At 39.1% G+C, this 27,568-nt stretch overlaps 1 protein-coding gene across 9 annotated transcripts in view; it reads left to right on the forward strand.

Annotated features, from left to right (window-relative positions):
* Window positions 1-27,568, forward strand: part of DIP2A (disco interacting protein 2 homolog A) — a gene marked incomplete at its 3' end in the record, with an annotated part of 118,131 nt that overhangs the window by 73,281 nt on the left and 17,282 nt on the right. For 6 of the 9 annotated variants that reach the window (XM_080600308.1, XM_080600310.1, XM_080600309.1 and 3 more), the window contains 21 exons: window positions 163-286; window positions 565-674; window positions 1,081-1,183; window positions 2,261-2,325; window positions 2,649-2,742; window positions 3,215-3,334; window positions 5,506-5,620; window positions 6,735-6,874; window positions 14,070-14,206; window positions 15,365-15,445; window positions 15,934-16,061; window positions 17,169-17,283; window positions 18,422-18,623; window positions 19,172-19,281; window positions 19,419-19,499; window positions 22,737-22,860; window positions 23,687-23,808; window positions 24,149-24,260; window positions 24,458-24,567; window positions 25,047-25,177; window positions 26,290-26,458. In XM_080600308.1, coding sequence (XP_080456434.1) covers window positions 163-286; window positions 565-674; window positions 1,081-1,183; window positions 2,261-2,325; window positions 2,649-2,742; window positions 3,215-3,334; window positions 5,506-5,620; window positions 6,735-6,874; window positions 14,070-14,206; window positions 15,365-15,445; window positions 15,934-16,061; window positions 17,169-17,283; window positions 18,422-18,623; window positions 19,172-19,281; window positions 19,419-19,499; window positions 22,737-22,860; window positions 23,687-23,808; window positions 24,149-24,260; window positions 24,458-24,567; window positions 25,047-25,177; window positions 26,290-26,458 — 2,493 coding nt within the window. Of the gene's footprint in view, window positions 1-162; window positions 287-564; window positions 675-1,080; window positions 1,184-2,260; window positions 2,326-2,648; window positions 2,743-3,214; window positions 3,335-5,505; window positions 5,621-6,734; window positions 6,875-14,069; window positions 14,207-15,364; window positions 15,446-15,933; window positions 16,066-17,168; window positions 17,315-18,187; window positions 18,275-18,421; window positions 18,624-19,171; window positions 19,282-19,418; window positions 19,500-22,736; window positions 22,861-23,686; window positions 23,809-24,148; window positions 24,261-24,457; window positions 24,568-25,046; window positions 25,178-26,289; window positions 26,459-27,568 lie in introns of those variants that run through there. The other 3 variants (XM_080600313.1, XM_080600314.1, XM_080600315.1) reach the window with 3 other exon arrangements.

Raw genomic sequence — 27,568 nt, forward strand, 5'->3', positions numbered from 1 at the left:
GAGTGTAAAGTTCAGTGCTAACAAAAAAAAAAAATCTTTTGACCTAGGATTTTCTTTTCCTGTGGTATCATTCGTCTTAATTTCAAAACATGGAAAAGTTGCAGTAAACTGTGCTAAAGTGTGATTTATTACTAAGTTTGCTAAAACATTGTTTCTCTGTAGGATGCAGGCAGCCAGCAAATTGGATTTCTTTTGGGCAGTTGTGGAGTAACACTAGCTTTAACCACTGATGCTTGTCAAAAAGGCCTTCCTAAAGCTCAGACTGGTGAGGTAGTTACATTCAAAGGTATGTTTCTGAGCTACTCAAGTTTCTTTATGGTATAAAGGATGTGTATATTGATTGTTGGTGTTAAGCCACCTCTTTGAGATTGCTTGCATGTTTCTAGCTTATGTATAAAGAAAAACTGCCATAATTGTCAAGAGAGTACTTAGTGCTTCTTCTTCCTGTCAGGGGTGTGATGCTGCAGCCTTTACTTGCTACCTGTCGTTATCCCAGAGTACTGGGGGGAAAAAGTATTTTGGAAGTGTAATGATACTAACTTTTTTTTTTTTTTTAATTTGAAGGTTGGCCTCGTCTCATTTGGTTTGTGATTGATGGGAAACATCTGGCAAAACCAGCTAAGGACTGGCATCCGCAAGTACGGGATGCCAGTGCTGAGATTGCTTATATTGAGGTGATCCAGTATAATATGCCTAACTTATTGTTACACTATTCCCATTTATGTCACAGCACATTTTCTTCCTTTAATCTTCTGATGCTACAAAAAAGATGACTATAATATGTATAATTGTGGAACAAGAGTGTTTTCCTCAAGGTTACCAGGAAAACTGGCGTGTGAGTGGTTATACTGGCATTTTGGGATCCCTGGGAGAATCTGTTTAATTGGGGTAGAGAAATGGTCAGGTTTCCTATGGTATTAGACTATTTGCTGAACATAAATGCATCTCTTACATAGCTCTTTGATTATTTTAAAAAAAAAATCACCTCCTTTTTATAATAAAATATCCTTTAAGTTCACTACTGTAAATTTTCTTTATTTTGTTGTTAAACTAATGAGCGTGTAAACTTTCTCTTTTCAGTACAAAACAAGTAAAGAGGGGAGCACAGTGGGCATTACTATATCTCATGCTTCCATGCTGGCACACTGTCATGCATTGACTCAGGCATGTGGCTATTCAGAAGGTAGGTTAGCTACAACTTTAAAATGATGATTATAGCTTTGATTATCCAGGAAAACTGCATTGCAAAATCATGTCTACTGTCTTAAAAGAACTTTAGATAAGCTTTAGATACTTTCTCATACTTCAGATTCTCTCTCTGAGCATCATACAAAATTTGTCATAAGACTGTGAAACTGCCGACAGCTTTCTCCAGCCAACACTTATATATGCACTCCACTTTTCCTGATTGTTGAAAATATTTGAGGATATAGAAGATGCACATTTCCTTGTATACAGACTCATGAGGGAGGTGGCGGAGTCACCATGCCTGGGGGTGTTTAAGGAAAGGTTGAACGTGGTGCTTAGGGGCATGATTTAGTGGATGATATTGGCAGTAGGGGGGTGGTTAGACCAAATGATCTTGGAGGTCTTTTCCAACCTTTATGATTCTATGGCTGGGACGACTTATGTGTCTTAGAGCCCTTGGAGTTCTCAGTCACCCACGGAATGAATGAATATGTGGCTGGCTTGCTGAAGTGTTCTGTTTATTGGGAAATAGCTGTGTATTTTCTTGTATTTTCTGAAAACTTAACAAGAATAGTACATACCTTGAAGAACCATTTCTTTTACATGTAATCATCCTACGTCAGTGATAAGCACATTTCATCTGATCAATAAAAGACATCCTTCTAAAATCAGGTTAGATCTTATGCCAAACTTTGATTTTGTGTTTTGAATCACATAAGGCTTTTGAATTTCTCAGAGAAAGCATAGAATAAAATTTAATACAGCTGTGATAATATTTCTCACTAATTTAATTCTTTCAAATATAGCTCAACAATTTTTAGTTGAAAATTTCAGCAGTTGACATCAAAAGCAATGTTTCAGTCTGCATAGCTCTTTGGCAAAGGTAACAAACACATGGAAGTGGTATTAAACTGAAAATTAGGTCTTAAATTCTTTGTAATAATCTAGTCTATAATTGTACTTTTAAGATGATTGTAGTAAGTAAAATAAGACACTTTCAAATTAAGCAGCCTATATACCGCTTTTTAAATCTAATTTTTCCTTTTTTTCCTGTTTTTTCCTTTGTTTTCAGCTGAAACACTAACAAATGTCTTGGATTTCAAAAGAGATGCTGGCCTTTGGCATGGAGTACTAACAGTAAGTATTTGAATGAATGAAACTGCAGCAATAAGATTCTCTTTGGGGTAGTGCATTAGCATCAGAATGCAGTCATAAACCATAGTTTGAGAACTATATTTAATTATTTATATTTTTATGAATAAAATAGTCCCTTTTCACTAACAGACTGTACAGATATATCTTAAATTTTTATTGATTGTACACATAGTTTTCACTGATAGTGAAACGGGAGATTTATGCTGTAGCTGTGTTTTTTAAAAAAGATATTGGTGTATTTATTAAAAAGATATTCTGTGTGTTCTTTGAACCACTTGAAACTTTTTTTTGAATATTTTTCTCAGAGTGTTATGAACAGGATGCATGTCATCAGTATTCCCTATGCGCTAATGAAGGTTAATCCACTTTCATGGATACAGAAAGTCTGCTCGTACAAAGGTAACCTTAAAGTATTTATTACTTTACCTACCTCTTCTCTGATGATTTATTTTTTTAAAAAAAAAAAAGCATCATTAATTTAAAATCTGTATAAGATGTCTGCTGTAGGTGAGGCCACTGGTATTTTATCCAGCTGACTTCCTTTGCCACTGTGATGCCTCAGCTTTAGCAATCAAGTACTGCAAGTACAGTGTTAAATGTCCTGATGGATTGATTGATAAGCAACTTTGATGGCTTATTCTGATAGATCTTTAACAATGACTATTTCTCATCCTGTTAATTGAGTTTATAGTAAGCATTTGAATTCTGTAATCAAGTCCATCTGGAGACAGGTCATAGTAATTAAATAGTAGTTTGTAATTTGTTTAATAAATCTATGTAAATACACAAAAATATTTATATAATTTAATAAATTTTGTCTTTATTTTGTTCTGCACACATGCCATAATTATTTTCTTCTTTTAATTTTCAGCCCGTGTCGCAGTAGTAAAATCACGTGATATGCACTGGTCACTTTTGGCTCAGAGGGATCAGAGAGATGTCAGTCTAAGCTCTTTACGAATGTTAATAGTGGCAGACGGAGCTAATCCATGTGAGTACAGGTGTATTTTAGAGCTGTCAGTCCAAGGTGAACTGAAGTACATTCTAAATCACAACACTGTTTCTGTACTGTAGGAGCTCAGCAGTTCATCTTCAGAAAGTCAGACAGCAGCATTTCTTTGCTAAGAACACTGGAGAGAAACTTTCATAGAAAACATTATGTTACTCTTTATATAAAGAATAGTTGGCAATGTAATTTGAAACAGGATTTTTAAATTTAAAGTAAATCATAATGTCAGTTTTGAAGTAGTTGCTTGTGTAGTGCAGGTAGAAAAAATATTTGAGTTGCAATGTGTCTGATTTCTGTACATTCCCATAGGGCTTCCAGCTCTTCCTGTTTGTTGCCCATGCTGCATGAATTGGTATAGATGCACTTCAGTTTCACCGTTGCCCTCACCCCCAACCCTGGCATTGCTCCCCCAGGCTCGTGTCTGTTGAGCCTCTAATTCCCCCCTCATCCACCTGCACACCTTGTTTAAAGCCCTTCCGATGAGCCCTGCCAGCTCCTGGGCTAGAATCCGTCTCCCCCTTTGAGACAGGTGGGACCCTTGGGCAGCCATCAGGCCAGGTGCTGAGTAAGCCTCCCCATGATCAAAAAAAAAACAAATTCCTGCAACAGCACCATCCTCTCAGCCATGTATTGATCAGCTGGGCCTTCCAGGTCCACTCAGTATCCATCCCCACCACTGAAGGGATAGAGGAAAACACCACCTGCTGTGGTGGTTTAACTTGGGTGGGCAACTGAGCTCCACCTCAGCCGCTCTCTCACTCCCCCTCCTCAAAGGGAAAGGGGGAGAAAATACGATGCAAAGGGCTCAAGGGTTGAGATAAGGATGGGGAGATCACTCAGTAATTATCATGATGGGCAAAACAGACTCAGAGTAGGGAGATAGTAAGATTTATTGCCTCTCACTAACAAGCTAGAGAAGCAAGAAACAAAGGAAAAAAACCAAAAACACCTTCCCCCCATCCACCCTCTTCCATCTCCTCCCCCAGAGCAGCGTGGGGGAATGGGGTTGTGGTCAGTCGATAGCGCTTTGTCTCCGTTGCCCCTTCTCGGTCACTCTCTTCCCTTGCTCCAATGTGGGGTCCCTCCCATAGGATGCAGTCCTTCCTAAACTGATTGTGTGTGGGCTTCCCACAGGCAGCAGCTCTTTAAGAACTGCTTCAGATATGGGTCCGTACCATGGAGTCCATCCATCAGGAGCACTCAGCTCCAACCTGGGTCCCCCATGGGCTGCAGCTCCAGCCCAGGGCCTGCTCCTGCAGGTGTCCTCCACAGGCCGCAGCCTCCGTCAGTGCAGGTCCACCTGCTCCACCGTGGTCTCCTCCATGGGCTGCAGGGGGACAGCCTGCTTCACCATGGTCCTCACCACAGGCCTCAGGCGAACTTCTGCTCCAGCACCTGGAGCACCTCCTGTCCTCCTTCTTCACTGACCTTGGAGTCTGCAAGGCTGTTTCTCACTCCTCTCTCTCTCCCAGCTGCTGTTCCGCAGCAGTTTGGTTTTCCCTTTCTTAAACAGGCTCTCACAGAGGCACAGATAGTATCGCTTACTGGCTCGGCTCTGGCCAGCAGCGGGGCCCTTATCTAACATGAGGCAGCTTCTAGATTCTTCTCACAGAGGCCATGTCTATGGCGCCCCACTACCAAAACCTTGCCACGTAAACCCACACCTGCGCACCCACTCCATCCAGTAACCAGTCCCCTGAAGTTCCTTTTGATAGCCCTCAGGCTTCTCTCAGCAGTGTCATTGCTACCAGCCAAAATTATCACTAAGGAGTAATTTTGTGGCATCTGAAAGAAACACTTGTATGGGAACTGAAAGAACTGCATCACTGGCAGACTTTCAATGATATTAAGTTTTATGGATCGTTGCCTCAGAAAAATTACGCAGAATTTCATAAATCTGTTCTGAGTATGCAAAGAGTCACAGAATTTCATTCTGTGAATTTGTTGTTAACCACTTTTTTTTTTTTCTTCAAATCTGGAATCTAATTGTAGGCTACCGTGTCCTTTAGGCAGTTTGAAAGTGTGTAGTTTCTGTGCAAGGATACAATCTTTGTACAACTGAGCTTAGGGTAAGCATAGATTTTGAAATTCTGCAGATCAAGCTTTCCTGCACTTGGCAGAAATGTTTCCAATTGTGTGATTGTTCTTTTTAGGGTCAATATCTTCTTGTGATGCGTTCCTGAATGTATTTCAATCCAGAGGTTTGAGACCAGAAGTAATCTGCCCCTGTGCTAGTTCCTCAGAGGCGCTAACTGTTGCTATTCGCAGGTAATTCTTTTTTTTTTTTTTTTTCTGAGAACTTGGCTGAAAACATTTCTTGACTATTGAAATGTATCTGGTGCTAAGGTAATTGTCAAAAAAAGACAACTACATGCACAAAGGGGATCAAAGACCTAGATAGAGGAAGTCTGAGGCTTGTAGGTTTCACCTTCACTGAAGGAAGTGGGGATTTATATATATATATGTATATTTATTTATTTACTTACTTATTTATTTAAAATGTAATACTTTCCAGAAGTAGTCAGCCATACTATTTTTTAACCGTTTTGGAAAACGGGGTCTGATCCTCACTGAGTTTGCTGTAAGACCTTTAGGAAATGCCTCTAAAATCAAGACTTTTGCTTACTTGGGAGGAAGAAGATACTGAAAATTCAATTAATCAATGACTTACATATTGTCTTGTAATAAGGGGCCAAAGAAAAACAATAATAATTGTAATTGGCCTGGAAAATACCATTCAATTTCTAGAGATAGAAAGTGATGTGCTGAGAAAACAGAATGCTTTGCTTATGAATAGGCACGTGAATGCTGTATTTTTTGGGGCAGTGGTTTTGAACAAAATGTACTTTTGGGGGGAAAATACATTTCAAGAAAATTTGATTAAAAAAAAAACTAAATATTGGGGAATATTCTCTGGTACAAGAACTGACGTTTTGCAGTAAATAAAAAAAAAGAACTTTTTTTTTTTTAATAACACTTGGATTCTTCTGTTCTATGAAATCACAAAAGGTGAGCAACTGCACAAAATGGAGTTGTTAGTCCTCAACCAATACATCTCAGAGAGTACTGTCAAGCCTACAAGCACTTCCTAATTTTTCTGTTGGACAGAAGATATAGCCTTTGAATACTTATTCTTGACACTTTGCCCATAATAGATCTAACTCCTCTCTGTAACATTTTAGGGTGGGAGGAAGCTATGTGATGTTTTGATCTAACTGTTTTTTTAATCTAGTAAAATACATTACCAGTCTTGAACTCTTGCTTGTGTAGGATGAAAAACCATTCCTTTGGTTAGCCTTAACAGACCTGACAGAATTGCGCTATGATGACCCTAAGCCCATTGGTCTGTTGGTTCATTCTGATTTGACTTTCTGTTTTTCAGACCTCCAGAACTGGGTGGGCCTCCTCCAGGAAAAGCAGTGTTGTCTATGAATTGTCTTAGTTTTGGTGTGATAAGAGTGGATACAGAAGAGAAGTTGTCCATTTTAACAGTACAGGATGTTGGTCAGATTATGCCTGGAGGTAGGAAAACATTTCATACACAAACTCCATTTAACTTATCTTACTATTATGCTTGTGTCGATGAAATAAATGAAATTGGTAAATGAGAATTATCTTCAAGGTAGTATGACTTACATTTTGACACATTACCTGAACACTTCAGTATTAAGTACTGTCTCAACTAAATTATTAAATGTTTGCAGTAGAAATTAACTGATGATAAATTTGAACAACTATAGGTTTTGGTGTGAGCAGATGCATTTGACTGGTTTTCAGAGTTGTGGTTTTGTACATTTGTTAGCATTAGTGCAGACTGATTTACAGCTATGTAATAACAAGTACAGCAGAAAAAAAAACACACCTTAAATCTTAGTAGGAAATGTTATGTTTTATCTGGCAGTTGTTTCTCGTAGCGATAGCCCAAGTGTCCATACTGAGCTGCAGCTGCTCTATGCGTGCTGTGACAGTTCTTTTTCTTCAGCAGCACCTGCAGCAGTTCTCTAAGCCTTTTTGTGTACCACAGGAGCATGTGTAGTTCAAGATACCTGCTTTGTTTCTCTCAGCCCTTCACAGTGTGATTTAGAACAAATCCTAGCTGAGATTGTTTGATATCTGGCAGCAATTTACTATTTTTGAAGACTTTATTTTTATTGCTGCTTTTTTGTTTTTATCTTTAGCTCTCCAACATTCCAAGACCTAACTTTGTCCTGATGTGGTTTTACCCACCTTTTAGTGTTTGTTTATGGCCTAGAAACTTAGGTTAGCATTGAAATTTTTCATCTTTGAAACTAATAGTGAGTTTATGTGCTGCTGCCAGACTCTCATTTTGAATTGCTCTAGAATCTTTGTGAAGAATATGTTTTATCTGGTGCTGGATATGCAATTAACAAGAATAACTTAAAAATTCAGGAGGTGGCAATTTTGGTATTTCCTCTTAATAAATCTGTGACACTGAAACTCTGGGAAATCAGCATGCTGGGATGCCTCTCTGAAGTGCACTTACACTAATGCACGCAGCATGTAGAATAAACATGAGCAAGTAGATGTGTGCAGTTGTGGGTCTACAGTTGTGTTGGGATCACAGAGACATGGTGGGATGGCTCTCATCACAGAATCACAGAGTATTAGGGATTGGAAGGGACCTTGAAAGATCATCTAGTCCAGTCCCCCTGCTGGAGCAGGAACGCTTAAATCATGTCACACAGGAACACGCATGGCTGGAGGGTTGCAGTGGAAGGCTCTTTAGGAAGGAAAGGCTAGGAAGATGAGGAGGACTTGTTTCCCTTTACGTGATAGAATAGTTGGAGTGCATGGAGGTCTGCCTGGCAATGGATGAAGAGCCATCTAAGAGCTTATGGGTAAGGGTAGAGCAGATTTGTACAGGTGACATTGTAGTGGGTCTCTACTTTAGGCCACCTGACCAGGAAGAAGTGGATGAGGCCTTGTACCAACAGCATCTTCACATCTATGGGCTCTGCTCTTCATGGGGACTTCAAACACCCTAATGCCTGCTGGAGGGACAACCCAGGAGGGCATAAGCAATCCAGGAGGTTCCTGGAGTGCAGTGATGACAGCTGCCTGACACAAGTGATAAAGGAGTCACTGAGGAGAGGTGCTCTGCTGGACCTCATACTCACAAAAAAAGGAGAGGGGAGATCATTGGGGATGTGAAGGTTGAAGAATACAGTGATCAAGAGATAGCAGTATTCCAGATCATGAGAGGAAGGAGCAGGGAAGAAGCATGATCACAATGCTGGACTTAAGGAGAGGAGACTTTGGCCTCTTCATGAATTGGCTTGAAAGAGTCCTGTGGGATAACATTCCGGGGAGGAGAGAGGCCCAAGAAAGCTGGTTAATATTCAGAGATCTCTTCTAAGCTGATATGTTTTAAGATGTCATTTACAGACAATTGGTATCACTACCATGATTTTATACATTTAGTGAGAAAGATGGAGTGACTTGTCTGATATGAGGGATAGTAAAGTGTATATCTGTCTTATGCCTTGGAGTGATATGACTTCTTGTGGATGGCTATTGATGTTTTAAAAGATAGTACTAAGTGGCAAAACTACTTGTAGGTTAAGCTGAAGTTAGGTGACTTAATTCATTAACTGTTTTAAAACTCTCATCAGCATCAAGCTATTAGTCTATAGGGCAGATTAATTTCAATTTGACAGAATGATAAAAATTCTATGTCTGAAAGTATAGTTTAGCAGAAACATCTCTGTACATTCTGTAAGTCAGAACATAGATAAGAGGGTGCTTTCTAGGTGATAATCTAAGAATTTTGTTGCCTGTGACTGTCTCTTTAAAAACAAAAACAAAAACAAGCAGTTTTTTAAATTAGATTTATGCCAAATGAAAAGAAATTGTTGTCTTAAAGAACTTAATGAATTCTTTCAAATGAGTCTGTGTGTACATTCTAGTATTGGATATACTTGTGCCTTGCCTTGTACGTTTTATGCTTTTTCCTGTGTAGTATCATGGAGGATGTGCTCTGTCCCTTCTCACTTCGTGTTTGGCACACAGGAGAGAACATACCACCATTTCCTTGCCTGTCACTTGTCACTTTTAATTACTCTGCAGACTGATGAGTCTTGATCTTTCCCTGTTTTTTCCCTTTCTTTAGATTGCAGTGCTTTCACCAAAGGCCTAATTTGAGTGTCATGCTGTCCCTGAAGGTTGTATTCCATACTTACTGAATACTTCTGTAAGGTCTTGGAAGTCACTATATGCCTTAGTCATTCAAATATCTTACAACATAGGAGCTCACATTCCTGAATTTCATTTGGTCAAATGAAGGTTGGACTAGATCTCAGGTCCCTTTCAAGCTGGGCTTTTCTATAATTCCTATGAAATGTGCTATGAAAGTAGTCTCCTAGCCAAGAACAAGTAGTCTTGCTGAGGCTTGTTCAGTCAAACCAAATGGTTTTGATTTCAGTGCCCTTGAAGATCCCTGGTGTGCTTTATTCAGGAGCCAGCTGCTTAAAAGGTCATGGACATAAAGTGTCCGCTTCTGCTTTCCTTTTCTGCAGACCTTGCTATTCGTTCTGAGACACTGTGGGTCCACCTTCTTACAGTGTCTTAATCAGCAAATAAGACAGAGCCCTTAGCACCAGCATGATGTCTTATGTTGCTGCTGTTTAACCCATAGGCCACTCTAGATGCTATAGTCTCTTCAGTTGCCTTGGCTGTTCACTTTGATTATCTAGCATGAATGCCAATCACAAGAGCCACCAGGGAAGTGCAAGCATCCACAAAGAAATGTCCGCATGAAAGATAGCTTGGGAATTTGTAGGAGAGAATCTAGTACACATTTCCCTGAAAACTCCTATGTAGCTCCTGCAAGGATGATGTTTCGTCTCACCTGTTGATGAGCTTGGGCTATTTTGCATGCTTTCTGTCTCGGAACCAACCTTGGTAAGAAGCAGTATTTGGCTCATAATGGTCTTTAGTTCATTTTTTTTTCAAATTGGACTGGTAAAGATGGTAGTGAGAGTACCAAACCTCTCTTCTTCCTGTTTTCAGCCTCCAACTTTCCCATCAATTGGGATGCAACTGACATGTCACCTATCATCTTGGAAGCTTACAGTATCTTACACTAGGATGTGGCTGGTCAGGGGGACTCAGTTTTGCCTCCCTGCTGCTTACCATTTCCATTGTTTTGCAGAAATTGTCCTCACATTGTTTCTTTGACAGTAGAATAACCCTATCTAATCCAGATCATCTATATCCGTACAGCTCCTAATCATACAAAACCTGGTTCATAGAAAAAGTGCTGCAGCAGTTACTTTCTTACATTCAAACAGAAAATTTTAGGTTGGAGCCAGATTTTAAGCTTCTGCAAAAAGAACAGGATGTTAGGATGCTTGCTTTGTCATCAGTTTGTGGATGTCTGTGTCTCAGCAAACATTTATGCAGATTCTGGTGGTTATCATGATGCCTCTTCATTGCAGAAAAATTTAGTTCCTATATCTCAGTGCCTTTTACTGATTTTTGAAAGGAGCTGTTACAGGACAACTTCATGATGCTTTTAGTCTTATTCCTTACATTGCGAATGTGAAGAAACAGTATTCCATCTTAGCCCTCAGAATTTATCATAGTAGTCAGTCCTTTGTTCCATTTGGCTTCACACTGTCATGTGACAGCACAACATCCTCCCACTATAGATCTCCTTTTGGAGATCTGTGGTGATGGGTACAGTTACGATGAGATGTTCTCTTCCAATTTAAATGTTGTGCTCTGGATACTTGCATGACCACCTTTAGAGTCTAGATTCTTGTTCATCTTTGTCTATGAATGCCCTTACTTTATGCCTAATGCCCTTTCCAGAAGAGTGGGAAAATATTCAGGTCCTTCCATTGAACAGCCTCATATGCTGTTTTCTTCAAGGATTAGGTTTCTCTGGAACTACTGCGAGTGCCTTCAACAGTGGTGGTTAGAGGTGTTTTATCCTAGCTTTTTGTTATTTTTCCTGAGGTTTCCTGCCTCTGTAACAGAAGCTGTAACACCTGCAGTGCTAGGAGGGCCCTCTCTTTATTTTCATGGCCCCAGGCCTTTCAGGAAGACTTGCTTCCTACAAGAAGATCCTGGAATTCCACTATTGGCACACTGTAACAGTTGCATATGGATCTGCTATGAAACCATGAAAATGGAATGAAAGCACTTTCTAACACATATCAAGTATCTTTGGTGGCAGTAGTTTTCTGTTGTAGCTATCTGCTGTGCAGACCTCCAACATTCTCACATTCATGTGGTGCTATTCCTGAAATATTCAAAGCTAAGTCCAGTCTTCAGTAGGGGTATCAGTTCGGTCATTTGTTTGCACAGTAGGATTCTTATCCTCTGCCAGAAATCTCGTGGCAGGGCTAACTCCTGAGACTCCATCTGTAAGAATGTACATGTGGACTCATTTGAAGAAAGAAAGTTTTCCTACCAGTAATCAGTATTCTTCATGATGTGTAGTCCACATGTACATTCCTGTCCCATCTACCTTTCCCTTCTCTAATTCTTTTTCAGATGCGATGCTGTTGAGAGACTGAAATGGTGGTAGATGCGCTCTCTTGTATAGCACACATGAAGCAGGAAAAAAAGAAGCCCAAGTACAGGCTCTACAGGTACTGCAAAAGGAAAACCTTGCAGTAACACATGGCAAGGCAGAACTATGCCTGCTGTTAGAATGTATGTGTAGACTACCTATGTCATACATTGGTTACTGGTAAGTATTTGTTTGACTTGATCAGGGTGATAGGATTGTCCTTAGGCTTCACAGATGGAGCATCAGTTCAGAACCGCAGGCTAATCGGCTGTGCTCTCTGTGTTTGTGAATGAGTTGAAGACTAGTATTTCTTGTGGTAATAAAGTATCTGTTTCAATTTGTCACAAAGGTATAAACTGCCTTTTTTAATGTTTCTAATGTTTTTAGTGAGCTTTTCTGAATGACTAAATTATGAACTGGTGGTTCTTTCCAACCTCGTAGTTCACACATATTTTCAGCAGCTGAAACTCCTGTTCTACTTTGGAGTTGGACCTGTACCAGCCATTGACCATGCAGTCTCCTTCTTTGGTCAGTGAAGGTTAATATCACAGGGTCCCACACTCTTTAATAATAAAAATCTGTTGTTCTAAAAATTATCTAATTTTTATGAAACCAAGATGATCTCGAGGTTGGTCTACTTGTAGGGTGAATTATTGTCTTTCATGTTCAGACATAAGTTGCTGAGGACTGAATACTTCACTGAGACTTGACAGTGTCCTTAATCACTTTATCAAGTAGCAACTTGGTCCATGCTTGCAGCAGAACTCGCTGTATCATGCGATAATTTCAGATAAAATGTGCTATGTTCCACTTAGGATTTCTTTTTGTTCTGGTTGAACAATGGTAAAAGTAAGGGCTATATGTAGTATGAGTTAAGACTGGCTAAATTGGAATGCAGTAATGCGCTCCTTCATAATGGCTGTTGTCAGCCTTATCTAGGTTTCATATCTGAGATATGTTCCATGTCCAAAACATTGAAAGGGTCCTGATAGAAATCTTTCCTTTTTACATATAGTACACTTGACAGCAAAATACTCTGATAATCTGGATTGGAAGCAGGTGCAATGGGAAAGGGCAGAAAATTAATTCATGGCATAGTTTGTGTTGTTTTTCAAAGGCTCTGTTTATTTCATATTGGCTAAGATGACCTTTTTGATTTCTTTTTAATCTTGTCTGTAAGTGGTAAGCTAAACTTCGTTGCCCTGTTGCGCCTTCTCCTTTCTTATCCTTTTTCTTTTCATGTTGGTGATGGGAAGAGACAAATCCCAACCGCTATAAGCAAAGGGTCTGCCAGAGAAAAGGTTTCTGCCAGAGAAACTTCTAAAAAACAGTTGCTTCAGAAGTCAGATATATAACCAGTGGCCAGAGCAAAGATCAGTGTTACATTTGGTTTACAAGTGTGTATTTCCATGATTAAAAATAAGAAAATGTCAGTGTTGGAAGATCTGAGATTTCAGAAGAAAATTGGTTTTCTTCTAAGTAACGGGAGGATAATAGTAGTAGGACCTTTATGAAATGAAATACTCCTAATGATTTGAAGAAAGTTGTCACACTGAAGAAGATGAAGTCATCACACTGAAGCTTGGAAACAAATAATGTGTAGTCATGGGATTAGGTTCAGCAAGAGACATCTCTCTTGAAAGATGGTAGTTGGAAGACTGCTTTAAAAGAAGATGGGACATAATGCAGAAAAATCATGACCTGACAGTGAGAAAATATAATGGCCTAATTTTCTCTCCATTTCTAATGTGTTTCTCACATAACTTAAGGTATGATACTATGAAAACAAAAGTGTAATAATAAAATAAAAGGAGTGGTATGTCTGTAATTTAATATCTTTTCTTTTTCATCTTTATTCTCATATGAGCTTTAATTTGAAGAAGCCACCTGCCTTCATATTGAAAAGCAATTGTTACAGTTTTGGAGTCAGTTGCAGCTGATACATAGGCTGTGAAGCGCTGTTAAAAAAAAATGCATTTGCAAACTTGCATCTTTCATCTTGGAGATCATATTGCACAGGCTGTCAGAAAGAGAGCTCTCTTGCATGCTGTGTTTTTTCTGTAGCTGGTAGATAAATTATATTAAAATTTTTATTTGTCTACCAGTAGCCAAGTAACTTCTGTATCAGTTGCTGAAATATACCAATGTTATGATTCTGTTTTTTTTCCTCTCCTTTAGCAAATGTTTGTGTCGTGAAGGTGGATGGGACTCCTTATCTGTGTAAAGCTGATGAGGTTGGAGAAATATGTGTGAATTCAGGTGCAACTGGAATGGCATATTTTGGCCTTCTTGGAATCACCAAAAATGTGTTTGAGGTTTGTATTTCTCTGTGTAATGTACAGTTCAATTGTTGTAATTCTGGTATTTATTCTTGAAAATCTTATCTTTTCTTCCACTTATTTATTTATTTATTCATTCATTCATTTTTATTTATTCCACTTTTTATTTTTTATTACTTTCCTTTTTTAAATAAAAAGCCATGGTGAAATACACTGTCCTTCATTCTTCATGTCAGAACTTGAAATTCCTTCTCTTATAACCACAATACAAAGGACCATCAGCAGGCAGTCAGCTGCCTATATATTCTGCAATCCAGTGTTGTGTCCGTGTTGGCATTTAAATTTATCTTCATTCTGCATTAACCCATAAGTCTTATGTAAAGTTACCTGAAGATATTTCAATTTATTGGTGCATAGCTTGGGACAGAGAGAAGTTAGTTTGGTATTTGTGAGCTTCTTCATACAGTCAATTTGCATTTGTGCAGATAAAATAAATTACTGAAAAAGCTTCATTTGTGTATTGCAAGTAGTATGTACTCTTCAAAGTGAACTCTAGTGTTTGTTTGTTACAATGCTTAGAATTCCAAAAAGTTCGGATACGTGAAATTATGTTCCTGGGTATTTCGATGAAGAGAGAGTAAGGATATAAGTCATAATCGTTACAGTTTCTCAAGCTAAAGCAAAAGAGCTCTTTCTACCCAGATTTTTCCTCACAGTGGTACCCTAATTTCAATTTTTCACTGTTCTGGCAAAAAGGGAGGGGAAGTAGTAGTCTTGCAGTAGTATTGCAGTGGGCAAAAATTTGAAGACTTGGCTGAAGTATGGAATTCTAGCAGAGAGGTGAGAGAAATCCTGACCATGGTCTTCATTTTCAAAAAAGCCTCTTTCTGTCAGTTTGCCTAATCTTAACATCTTAAACACCTTAGCTTTCAGCACTATTGTTAGCCAGTGAGATACCTGATGTAATGCAACAGTTGAAGAAAAAAAAAGGCAAGGAAACCACCTGAGTTAGATGGACTAGTGTGTTCTTCATTATTCTAAAAGGTGTTGTTCATACTTGACATGATAGTGAATGTTGTCATCAAGTAATTATTCAGCTGATTTTTTCAGCTGCAATGAAACAGAGGCAGAAAGTATTTTAACTTTAGTTTTCTTACTACTGTGTGTGTGAATATTTCTTCTGTGTTCTTTCAGGCCATTCCAGTGACGGCCACCGGTGTGCCTGTTTCAGATCAACCCTTTACAAGAACAGGATTACTTGGCTTTGTGGGTCCTGTAAGTGTGAATGAGCAGTTTTGGCCTCACTTTTTCCTGACTCCCACCTCTGAATGACACATGCCCACCCCAGTGATCTGGTATATAACGAAGAGGAGACAGGTTGCCAGTGGGGAAACAGAACAGAAGAGCTCCTATGACAGCTTGCAGATGAAGTGAAGCCAGGGTGAAACAAGCTAGCATCTACCCCTTAAGGGAGCAGTATTTTCATTTATTTTCAGTAATAGTTGGCCCATGTCTTCAACTGCCTCTTGACTAGTGGCAGCTGTGATACTATTTCAAGTCCATGCTGGAAGTCAGTGTCTATATGCCTTGAGCTGTGCAGCCCATGTAGGCAGCGAGCTGACTCCTGTGTGACCATAGATGCACTGAGCACAATTCTATGTCAGGGCAGTGACCTCACCAATATTGTGAATATCGTTGGTTTTAGTCAGGCATATTGCCAGGAGGTTTTTCCTTCTCTTTTTCTAATCTTGTCTTCTTTTCAGGACTATTTGGTGTTTGTGGTAGGAAAATTGGATGGCCTAATGACAGTTAGTGGTCGCAGACATAATGCAGATGATGTAGTAGCCACAGCATTAGCAGTAGAACCGATGAAATTTGTCTACCGGGGAAGGTGAGTATATTATAAACTTCACCATCATTGATTGAACTTCGTTGCTCTTTTTTCATCTGCAAGCAATGAACAAGCAATATAGTGTATGTGGGAGTTCCTCATGTGAATTTTTACATGTGTACTTTCCAGGAAAGATAGCACTAGGTTGTGGTATGCCAAATAAGAACTCGGCTGTCACTACTAATTTGGAAGACAAATAGTGACATCCTACTTCTTGCATAGTAGATTTCTGTATAATTTACAATTATCTTCAGATAGTATAAACATCAAACTTCAAGTGTCTGTTTAAAACTTCTTTCAAAGCTTCTCTGAAGACAGTCAAATGAAGCTTGATACAGAATGTAAAATACAACTCCCCTTTGTCCACCCGAGCAGTCTTATGCAAAGTGGCTTAGGGAAGAGCTTTGCAACCTTCTAAAGAACAAACTGGAAGTGCTGTTGAAAGACTTTCAAAGAGTGTGTGTGCTGTATCAACAACCTTACTGCTCTTCAGTTGAGAATCCTTTAGTTCAAGTGTTGTTCTTCTGCAGCTGTGACAGTGACACAGAACTATTACCGACTCACAAAGTCGAGCTCTCTTCATTTTTGCATCACTTGCTCAATTCACATGTCATAAAAATAATGGCAGATACCTGGTTAAGACATGATTAATATTTTGTCCTAGAAGTTGCAAGCCTAAAACTAATTTAATTCACAAAAGGGGAGTAAGTATTCATCAGTGCAAACATCACAAGACATGCTAGCCAGTAATTTGGCATAATTGTTGTCTTTCAGGACAGATGAAGTATGTAAGAGCAACAGGTTTAGTGTGCATGATGGAGCTATATAGGCAAGGTTTGCCTAGCCCTTGCATGTATGGAACCTGCCCATGTTAAACACATACTACATTAGTGACTGCAAATTCACTTGACCCCCAATAGAATTTTACAGAAATAAACTTGCATTTGTTCTAAATTTGTCTGTGGTTTTGCAATGATCTGGCATGATTAATACTTGTATGTGTTGAAGCAGTACCATTGAAGATTGCAGTCATTGCCATATTATAATAAGCCATGCTATGTTCATCATATGTTGCATCCTATCATTCTTCTATCCTTTGCGTTTTAGGATAGCAGTTTTTTCTGTGACCGTTTTGCATGATGATCGAATAGTGCTTGTGGCAGAGCAGCGCCCTGATGCATCAGAGGAGGATAGTTTTCAGTGGATGAGCAGGGTTCTACAGGTAGTCAGATCTGTCCTTTCTCTCTTTCCAGGTGAATAAGGCTAATGAATGAAATGAGAATCTTAGAGCATCTGTTTTCCATAAGAAAAAACTTTCAGTGTAACTAGAGTTACAATATGCTGACTTTGAATGTGTTTCAGAGCTGACAGTTAACAAAAAAATTTGTAAAAAGTAAGACTTCTTTTCAGAATGTTTTTGAACTTAGTATTACTAGAATGACAGTTTCTGTCTGTTTTAATTCTTTGTATTTCTGCTGATTTCATACTGGCTGGGAGAGTTAAGACTGAAAATGTTTAAGGTTACTTAGTGCCAATTAGCAAAACAGACCCTAAAATCTAAGTCACTAATGTTCTTATTCTACATCTCCAACAGTAAGCAGTGAAAACTTTTTTCCCTTGCTTACTGTATTGTGCTTCCTTGGGGGTCAGGAGGGAGTGGAATTCTGGTAGTTGCATTTAAGGATTTCGGAATGAATTGAGCAGTTATAAGGAAGTAAAAAGTGAGAGCACAGTTATAGAAGAAGACTGGTGAGGGGACAAATTAAGGGAAAACTAGAGAAAACAAGGGAAAAAAGATAGATACCTCTTAAGCACAACGCAGTTCTGTAGTTACAGTTTCTGTCTAATTTCAGTTTTTAATCTTTTTGGAGGGAATACCTGGTAATAAGCTGTTTTTCACAAGAGAAAATTTAGTTATTTCTGTTTTTAAAAGTGTCATAGCTAAAATGGACACCTAAGTTTTAGGCAGCAAGATGTTTCCCTTCCTATTTTTGTGGTTTTATGTTCTACTGTGCTTTTGTGATCGTGCCATACGTGCTAAATTTGCTGTGATATAGTTTTGGCTTTTTAAAATCTCTGCACTTGTTGCCCACTTTTAAGAGACTTTCCTAATCCCTGATGTGCAGGTGGCTTCCCATTGATAGCGTGCACAAGCAAAGTCCTGGGTCTGCTCCTGCTCCCATTGAAGTCATGGCACAACTTCTATGAGTTCAGTGAGTGCAGAATTGGACCCTTTATTTGCAAATTATGGTGCAAGTAAAAATTTTAATGTTATTAAATGACTAGAATTCTTGCTTTATCTACATCCCAGTTGATAATGTGGAATATTTTGTTGTTTGTTTTTTTTTCTCTCCATCAAGGCAATTGATAGCATTCACCAAGTGGGCGTCTACTGTCTTGCCTTGGTGCCAGCCAACACTTTGCCAAAGGCACCACTTGGAGGAATTCATGTTTCAGAAACCAAGCAGCGCTTTTTAGAAGGTGCTCTGCACCCTTGTAATGTCTTGATGTGTCCACATACTTGCGTTACTAACCTGCCTAAGCCTCGACAGAAACAACCAGGTGAGTGAAACAGAACATGTTGCTTAGGTCTACGTGTCTGTTTCTGAGGGCATGTGTAGAGTGACCTGGTAGCAATGTGAGAGCTCAGGGTTGTGCATCTTCGATGGCTTCAAGATGCCTAACTTGGCAGAGCTAGTGGTGTTGTCAGAGCAGCCTAGAGCTCAGTGGGGGTGTTATGGTCTACCTTGAATCCCAGGTAAATGCAAAGGCAGACAGCATGTCCCATTTTCATGCTTCCATAACTATATTGTAAATTGTTCCAGTACTGGCAATCTTGCACAGACGAGTCTTCTTACGTACTGTAACTCACATAAGAGAACAGAAGTACAAATAGACCACAGCTTACTGAGTCAGTACTAGACTGCTTTAGTGTACCATATTATCCTCCTCTCTCTTATTCTATGGAATATGATCTTTGGTTTTAGCTTTTCATCTTTTCCTGTCTATATTCCAAGTGGCATTTCTAGCAATCTGCAGTCTGAATTATTGATTGTTGCAATAATATTACATATTATTTTTCTTATTTTGCACTGTTTTTTAAAATGCAGATGTTGGTCCTGCTTCAATGATAGTAGGAAACCTTGTTGCTGGAAAGAGAATTGCACAAGCCTCAGGGAGGGATGTTACCCAGTTGGAGGATAATGATCAGGCAAGAAAGGTAATTCAAGCATCCTAGTAATATTAGAGTTGGTTTCTTCAAAGTTAGGGAAGAACAGTCATGGTGTTCTGCTGGAACAAAGCATGGGGCATTTGTAGTGAATCTGAATGTTTTCTATTATTCTTTTTCTGTTTCAGTTCCTGTATTTAGCAGATGTTCTTCAGTGGCGAGCTCAGACAACTCCAGATCATCCCCTCTTCTTGTTGTTGAATTCCAAGGTGAAATGCATCTTAGATTTTACTTTAAGGTCAAGATCACTAAAGGATTGTTTGAATTAGATTCACTAAGGTTGGAAAAGACCTCCAAGATCTCCAAGAATTCTAAGACAATAACAAATAGAAGTCTTTTTCCTAAAATGCTTCAAGTTATTTTTTAATGCGTGATGTCATGGTTCTGGAGCAAATATAAATCATTGGTGGTTAGAAAGCAGCATAATTTTTCTACATCTGGAATTTTATTCCATGTCTAAAATTCTAGTGTGCGTTTTGCATTTCTAACTTAAAAACATGGCAGCAGTTGTGTTTCCTGCTGGAAAACAACTTCCGTCATATTAATGGAAGTCACAGTTTTGTCTTTGTTTCTGAGCATAAGCCTAAGAGGAAATCACAGCTGGAGGGTTTTTTTCACTAGAAGATACAGAGCCTAGGCAGAGAGCCCCCGGAACAGCTTTGGAGTCCTGTTTTCCAGAAGCACTGCATACTCTTCAGGAGACACTGATGCCTTGTCCTTATTAGCCTTTCCCCCCTAAAAAGGATGTTACTCAAACACGAATAAGTAAATGCTTCAATTTTGCAGCACAGGCGGTGTATATATATTTATATATACATATTATTTAGGGCTTTTGTAGCCCTTATGATATATGACAAGGCAACAGTCTTGTTTCTTAGCAGATAGATCATATTTGCTTGTAGTCACTCTGTTCTGTACTTGACTATCAGTAGTTTTGGAGTGTACACAAACCCCAAGCATCCAACACTTTGTAAGGAGGTGTAAAAAAACCCAAAAACTGTGCTTTTTTATGTTCCTCAGTATTTCAGCATCCCTGAGGTTGAGGAGCAGTACTGCTGTGTGTGTTTCATAATATTCAGATGATTTAGATTCTTCTGCTTCTGTTCTGGCATATTTTCCCCCCTTGTTCTACCTTCCTTTCTTTCCAGGAGGCAAGATTAGTCTCCAGGAGTCAATTTTGGTTTGAGCCTGTACTCACTAGCTACTCTTCCAATGATGATAACAGCCCAGTGACAAATTGGGTCTACCCTGTGCTGTACTGTACCGCAGATATGTGAGATAACAAATGGGCTTCCAGAAGGTCCAGCAACAGTCCTGTGAAGTAAGGGATTTGCCTTTGGGTCTCTTGTTCAGACAGGCAAAATGGTTTAGGACATGGTTCAAAGTTCTGACTTTTCTCCTGAGACTCTGGTTTAGCATAAGAAGCTTCTTTATTATGGTGAAACTGCTTCATTATGGTTATAGTTAAAAGCCATCCGTAGAATTGGTTTACCTCTCAGAGTAAAGAGGGAAGTTTTCTAACGTGAAGAAGTCCCTTTCTGGGTCACTTTGTTCAGGCAACTTTTACTTTTTGCAAAAAGACAAAGGGCGACTCTGCAAAAAGATGATACAGAATTTAAGCACAAATAAATTATCTTATGGTGAACACATGCCATAAATAGCTCGGACTAATAAACTGCAATGCTAAACATTAGTGTGTTCACCACTCCACATGAGAAACACTTCTGTTTCATACCTTTTCATGTCAATATTTTTCTCCCCAGTCCTTGGGCTGCTAAAGTTCCCATCTCACTTGTCTGATTTTACTGTTCTTATTGTGCATGATTAGCTCACAGACTTGCACTTCAGCAAGTTTTCTTAGTAAAACCGAGCTGGATGACAGTGCTGCTCTGCATCAGATTAGGCTTTGGATCAAACAGCTTGGGCTGAGGCAGCTTGTTTTGGATGTGAAACTGGATACTTATGTAACAGACATTTGCTGTGATAATCCTTATCTGTATAGTGGGAGGCTTGATTTAAGTCTCTGTTTCCCTCTGAGGTGGTTGTCCTACCAGTTTTTCTTATATCAGATTGTAGTCTCAGAAAGGATAAGTCATTTCCTAAGACTGGGAAGCAAAACGACCTTCACTGTGTTCACATCAAAATCTGGATTAAGCCTTCAGTAATCTCCATGACTTTTTTGTGAATGCCTAAGTAATCCAAAGATACATCTGTTTCCATTTGAAGACTGTCCAAATACATAGTTGCAGGAAATGTGCTTTCAACAACATGGAGATGCACTGATGTAGACGTGACAGTGCATACGAACTGCAGCTCTGGTTGCTTCTCTGTCCCTTTAATAGCAAATCTGTATCAAAGGCATTGCAGAGTTCTCTTCACACTCCTGAGAATGCTAATTGCAAAACCTGGAGATTTAGGTGTGTATGGTAGAGTAGTTCCATAGTCACCTAATTCCTGAAAGATAAAGGTAACTTTCAGGTAACCTACAGCTGTGAGGTTTGATTGCTTAGTCGGCCACTGTATGTACACCTGGATAAAGTGCCACTGGAAGGAGATAGGAGGGTAGGATTTAATTGCCTGTAATTTGAAGTTTTTGACCAGGTGCATACCTGCCTTCTCTGTTCCAGAAGCTCTGTGGTTGACTTAAGATTTTGTGATTATTTATTCTTTTGTTGTGAATGTAGAGAAACCATTAAGGTTTATGGCCTAGCTATGATACAGCAGAGCCAAAGCCTCTGGGCTCTGCTGTTTATGCACTGTGTGATCTCACAGTGTAAACATAAGTTTGGACAGTGCCTCCAGATACATATATTTGGCAGCCCTGCCCAGAGCAGGGGGGTTGAAACTAGATGATCTTTAAGGTCCTTTTCAACCCAGGCAATTCTATGATTCTATGTGGGCCCCTTTCTTAGACCCCTTCTCCACACGGTAGAACAGAAATGATTACAGTCACTACCAATCTTCAGAGAAGGTAATAGGAGATAAGGAAATAGAATAAAGAGTTGTTGAATAAGAGGAAAGCACTGTAATCAGGGTAGCATTAACAATTTGAAAACAATGTTTGATTGATAGCTTTCTGTAACCCATGCTCATACACTCTGAAATGAAACAAAGCAGATGAAGTGCTTCACTTGCTGCTAAAACAACTGTGATACTACTGTTTTTTCTCCCTTGGACTATAAATTTCAAATATTTGTAAGGTATTATTTTTGTGGTACCAAATACATTTAAGAACTGCTTCTGATAATATCTGTAGAATTCTCTAAAATGCTAAAAGTTCATATTACCAATTTCTGAAATGTGAAGCATATTTTGAGAGTCTTTAAATCTGCTGCATTGTTAAAACAACTGCAATGAAATGGAAACATTGCATCTGCAGCATGTACTTTAGTCAGCGTCAAAATGTTTTCTGCAAAGTTTTCTGAAGTTGCCTCTGTTCTCTGCAGGGCACTGTAACTAGTACTGCATCATGCATACAATTGCACAAGAGAGCAGAGAGAGTGGCAGTTGCACTGATGGAGAAAGGACGACTGAATGTTGGTGACCATGTAGCCCTGGTTTATCCTCCAGGTAAGGCAACACAAACAGGAAAAATCAAAGCCAGACATCATAAGAAAAGAAATAGCTCTTGCCAAGAAAACATTCAAACATCCTTTTAATATAGTGATATAGGGTAGTGACTTAACATTTCAAGGAAGAGACTTGTTTTATTAATAAGCTGCTTCTCCAAATGTCAGACTGAATTTACCAAACTTTTTATTTAACCACTCCAGATGTCTGGACAGTTACGCAAATATAGTTTGATCTAAACCACATGAAAAATTCTGGATTTTCAGCCTCAGAAAATTGAATAAAACTGGATATGTATCCATGGAAAGTAAGATTAAGGATGTCAGTGTTGGTATTTTCATGACCACCTGTTCTTTTCTGAATGACTGTCTACAGAAGTGAAATCTGGACCTCAGACTTGCATTATTAGTGTGTATTTACAAGTGTACCGCAGGAAAAAAAATCCTCTAAAAGTAGGATGACTGAGTATTTCATAGTTACAATTGTGAAAAAATACTTTTTAAAAGAATTTGAGTCATCTTCATAACCCTACAGTACCTTGTTTTTTTATATATTTTGTTTATGCTACCTGTCCATGACGATAAATTTATACAAATTTTAAAGTTTTTAGATTTTAAATACTTTTTGCTAACTCTCAAATACAAATTATTTTAACGTTACAGGATTGGGTTTGGCCATGAACAGACGGTTGCTTTGAAAAGACCTTTGTGATAAATCCTTACATCTTAATAAAATAAGATTTCTCAGTGCATATTTTGATCTTGCAGAAAGGGTTTGGCCTTTTGTTCTGATAAAATAGCTTTAATTTCACAAATACTCTTTACAGGCGTAGACTTAATAGCGACTTTCTATGGCTGCTTATATGCTGGCTGTATACCTATCACCGTTCGCCCACCTCATCCACAGAATCTTGCTACCACTCTGCCCACTGTCAAAATGATTGTAGAGGTATGTATAAGACATTTCTCTTTTAATGCTTGTGGTGGGTGTAGGTCAGTTGATGCAGATAGTGACATTGCCTGATAAATTATTTTGCCACACTCAATGTAAAACAAGCCAGAAGAAAAATCAGTGTGACGTGACTGAGTCAATCAATACTTTTTTTTAGAACTGGTTTAAAATGTTCTTTCTGCTGTTGTAAATTATTTTGCTTTACTTCCACTACTTTTCTTCATGTATTGAGCTTACTAGTTATCTCGTTTGCATGGATATGAAATTACTGGAGAATTCGTTAACTGGTTTCACAAATGTTTTTAATGCCGTGTTTTGTTTTGTTTTGCTTTTACAGGTCAGTAAGTCTGCATGTATACTTACAACACAAGTGATAATGAAACTGCTGAAGTCCAAGGAAGCTGCGGCAGCTGTAGATATTAAGACTTGGCCCACTATTTTGGATACAGGTACAGAATGTTTGCCCACTAGATAAAATAAAATGTATATAGGTTGGAGACTGATTTTTGTTGTTGTTGTTGTTATACCATAGCTGCCTAATTAAATGGATGTCTCTTGCATTGCATTGACATAGCCATCCAGAACCTATAGAAAGCATCCAGTGTTAATTCTGTAAAGATATATTTTAATCCTATGGTCTCTCTAGATGATATGCCAAAAAAGAAGCTGGCTAATATTTTCAGACCTGCATCTCCAGATATGTTGGCATATTTGGACTTCAGCGTGTCTACTACTGGCATATTAGCAGGAGTAAAGGTAGAGTACTTGAAAAGAGACTGTTAAATTTAATTTCCTTATATATTGGCATATTCCACTTTCATTCCTCCTGCCAGTGGGTCATCTTAGTGTTCAAAAGGCTTGTTCTAAAATTTGCATGACATTAAAGTTTCTTGATGCACTTTTTGGAAGCATTCATTCCTACCTGGTTGTATGTGAGGAATCACTGAGGGGACTAAAGGGAGGGTGTTTGTGGTGAAGTTCACAAATGTTTTCAGTTGTGATTTATCACAGCAATATTAGACGTTCCTTGACATTACTTGACATCACAGATATCACTTACAGATAGCCTGAAAAGTAGCTAAAAATTTGGGCTCGTATCCCTTTCCTGTTTCATGGGCATGTAAAAAGAATCACTACCAGTTGCTGTATCTTCTACAACAAAAATTTCTGTTGGTATTAAATGTGATACCCCTTTTTAAAAAAATCCTTGAAGACAGCCTGCTTTCTTCTTACAGATGTCACATGCAGCTACAAGTGCCTTATGTCGTTCTATAAAGCTACAGTGTGAGCTATACCCTTCGCGTCAGATTGCCATCTGCCTTGACCCTTATTGTGGTTTGGGATTTGCACTATGGTGCTTGTGCAGGTATGTTACTGAATCATAGGTTTTCTCACGTCCCTTTCTCTCTCCTCACTTCTGTAGAATCCCAACTAGTTGTAGTGGACGAGACTATAAGAGTAACCCCAGATTAACTTTTTATAGGCATTTCATAACAACATACAACATTCATAACAACATACATTTTGTAGTAAAAGAGTTCATTTAAGTCAGTCAGTTACTTAAGTAACTTTGGTTTTGCAAGTGGAATTAATTAGACACCAAATCCAAGGGGGGGAAAAAAGGAACTTAAGTGTTGTCATGGTTATCTCCTCTGATGGTTTTGAACTTCTCCCCTGAACAATGTTCATGTTTCCTATTCCATCTGTCAGCTCCTTGCAGAAATATCTTTCCTACCAAATCTCTCCTCTCATTCGCCATGCAGATTTAGACAGGCGCTTTTCCTAGACGCAGACGTGAGTGGCGTTTGCTGCAAGGCACACAGTCTGTGCTGGATATTGGGCGCTTGTGGAGAGGGTGAGAGAAGAGTGAGGAGGGGCACTGAGTGTGAGTGAGGTGGGAGCCAAAGAGCATGGATGCTTCCTCATAGCTCTGAGTCCGCAGTGAAAGCTGCCAGGGTGATGTTGATTCTTAGGTCAAGGCTAGGCAGGCAATGCCTGTCATGCAAGCTGTGTTGACTGCATGCTATGCCTAGCAGGCAGACAGAGATAACAGGTCTGAGAGACAGAGCTGCAACCACAGCCTGCCATGGGAAGCAGGCGTTGCAAAGAAGGCAGAGGTTTGTGGGATGGCACACGTATTCTTACCCTCTCTCTTACTGTAGTTTACGTATGTGAAAATGAAAAGTTGCCTAAATTTCAAGGCATTGAGAATTTATTTACCTGTAGTTCAGTGCAACTTACTGCAGGACAGATAAATTCACCTTAAAGTTTGTGGCTTAACTTTAACCCATAGTGCCTTGCCAACTAATCAGTTGAAAACCCAGTGAGACACTTGCTTTCTAAAGAGATGAGTTGAAGTTCATATAGATATCAAGCTCTCACTTTTCCTGTAGTTGTTTGCTTCCCTTTGTCTTAATGTAACTTCTCACTTTTTATGATGGCTTGAAGTTTTCATGCTTGTTTTCTTCTTTTCCTTAGTGTATATTCAGGTCATCAGTCTATTCTTGTCCCTCCTCTGGAATTGGAGAGCAATGTGTCTCTCTGGTTGTCTGCTGTAAGTCAATACAAAGTGCGTGTCACTTTCTGCTCGTACTCGGTGATGGAGATGTGCACCAAAGGGCTTGGAACACAGACTGACATGCTGCGGGTAAGTGGACTTGTCTTTTCAGCACGCTGACATACAAATACGTGTATTTTCCTAAAAATACTTCATTTTGTCCTGTAGAACATGGTCCTCTAAGTGTTTCTTTGAGAGCTTTTAATTATCACTTGTTTTTCAGGAAATGTGATTGCTGAAAGTTTCATCTCTTGCATTTCTGAGGGGGGATACATCTTATGTTCTCAACTGTTTATTTGTGCCTCCTCTGTGCTGCTGGGTATTTCTGAAATTTTGGACAAAATACTTAGGAAGGCAAAAATAAAAACCCAGCCAAACAGACAAAACAAAACAAACATGCAAAAAAAAAAAAAAAACTTCACCCCCTGCCTGCCCAACCCCACACTTGCCAAGTCTCACCTGCTTTTGGGTCTTCTCACACAAACAGTATTGAATTCTAAAACAGATGTAATCTTCCTAACGGCTGTAATTACACACTTTACACCCATTTATTTTGAGGGAAATCTCTTAACTGAAGTTTAATTGATTTGAGAAAGCACTTCTCTCTCAGTCGTAGGAGAGTTTCCATGGCTTTAGTAACTAAGCTGCTCAGGACCTCTGCTGGGAATGTTTGGCAGCTTGTCGCGTGCAAGAAGGCAGCTACATTGTGCTTATTCTCAGTATAGAAACAAAACAAAACAAACAAACAAAAACTTCTGTTCCTCTGTTCTCCTGGACCTCACTGAAGGGAATCTTGGCCCACATCCAGTTGCTGTGGTTTCATATTGATACTGATGAGCGTTCATAACATCTTGAGTGCTCTGCCTTTATCTGAACTGTGTAGCACTTGGAGCAAACAGGCGTCTTGTGAGCTTCATGTGGATGCCTGCCCCTTCCTGAGACACAATAATGTTTTGTGTTATTTCAGCTCAAAATGATGAGTGTCTGTGTCACAGTTACGTGATGTGAGTGGTTTCTGTCTTGTGCATCACACTGTGCCTCAAAACTGCTTGGCACAGTTTTAGAGGGCTGCCCTGCTTGGACGGAGCCAAACTTAATGCAGTCTGTGTCCATATTGTTTAACCAATTCATGTCAGTTTTTAAAGACAGCCAGTTCCACAAATTAAAATGTTGATTTGTAGAAATGCTGATTTCAGACTT

The sequence above is a fragment of the Anser brachyrhynchus genome, assembly GCF_964034855.1.
Source record: "Anser brachyrhynchus genome assembly, chromosome: 7".
NCBI classification, from domain to species: Eukaryota; Metazoa; Chordata; class Aves; order Anseriformes; family Anatidae; genus Anser; species Anser brachyrhynchus.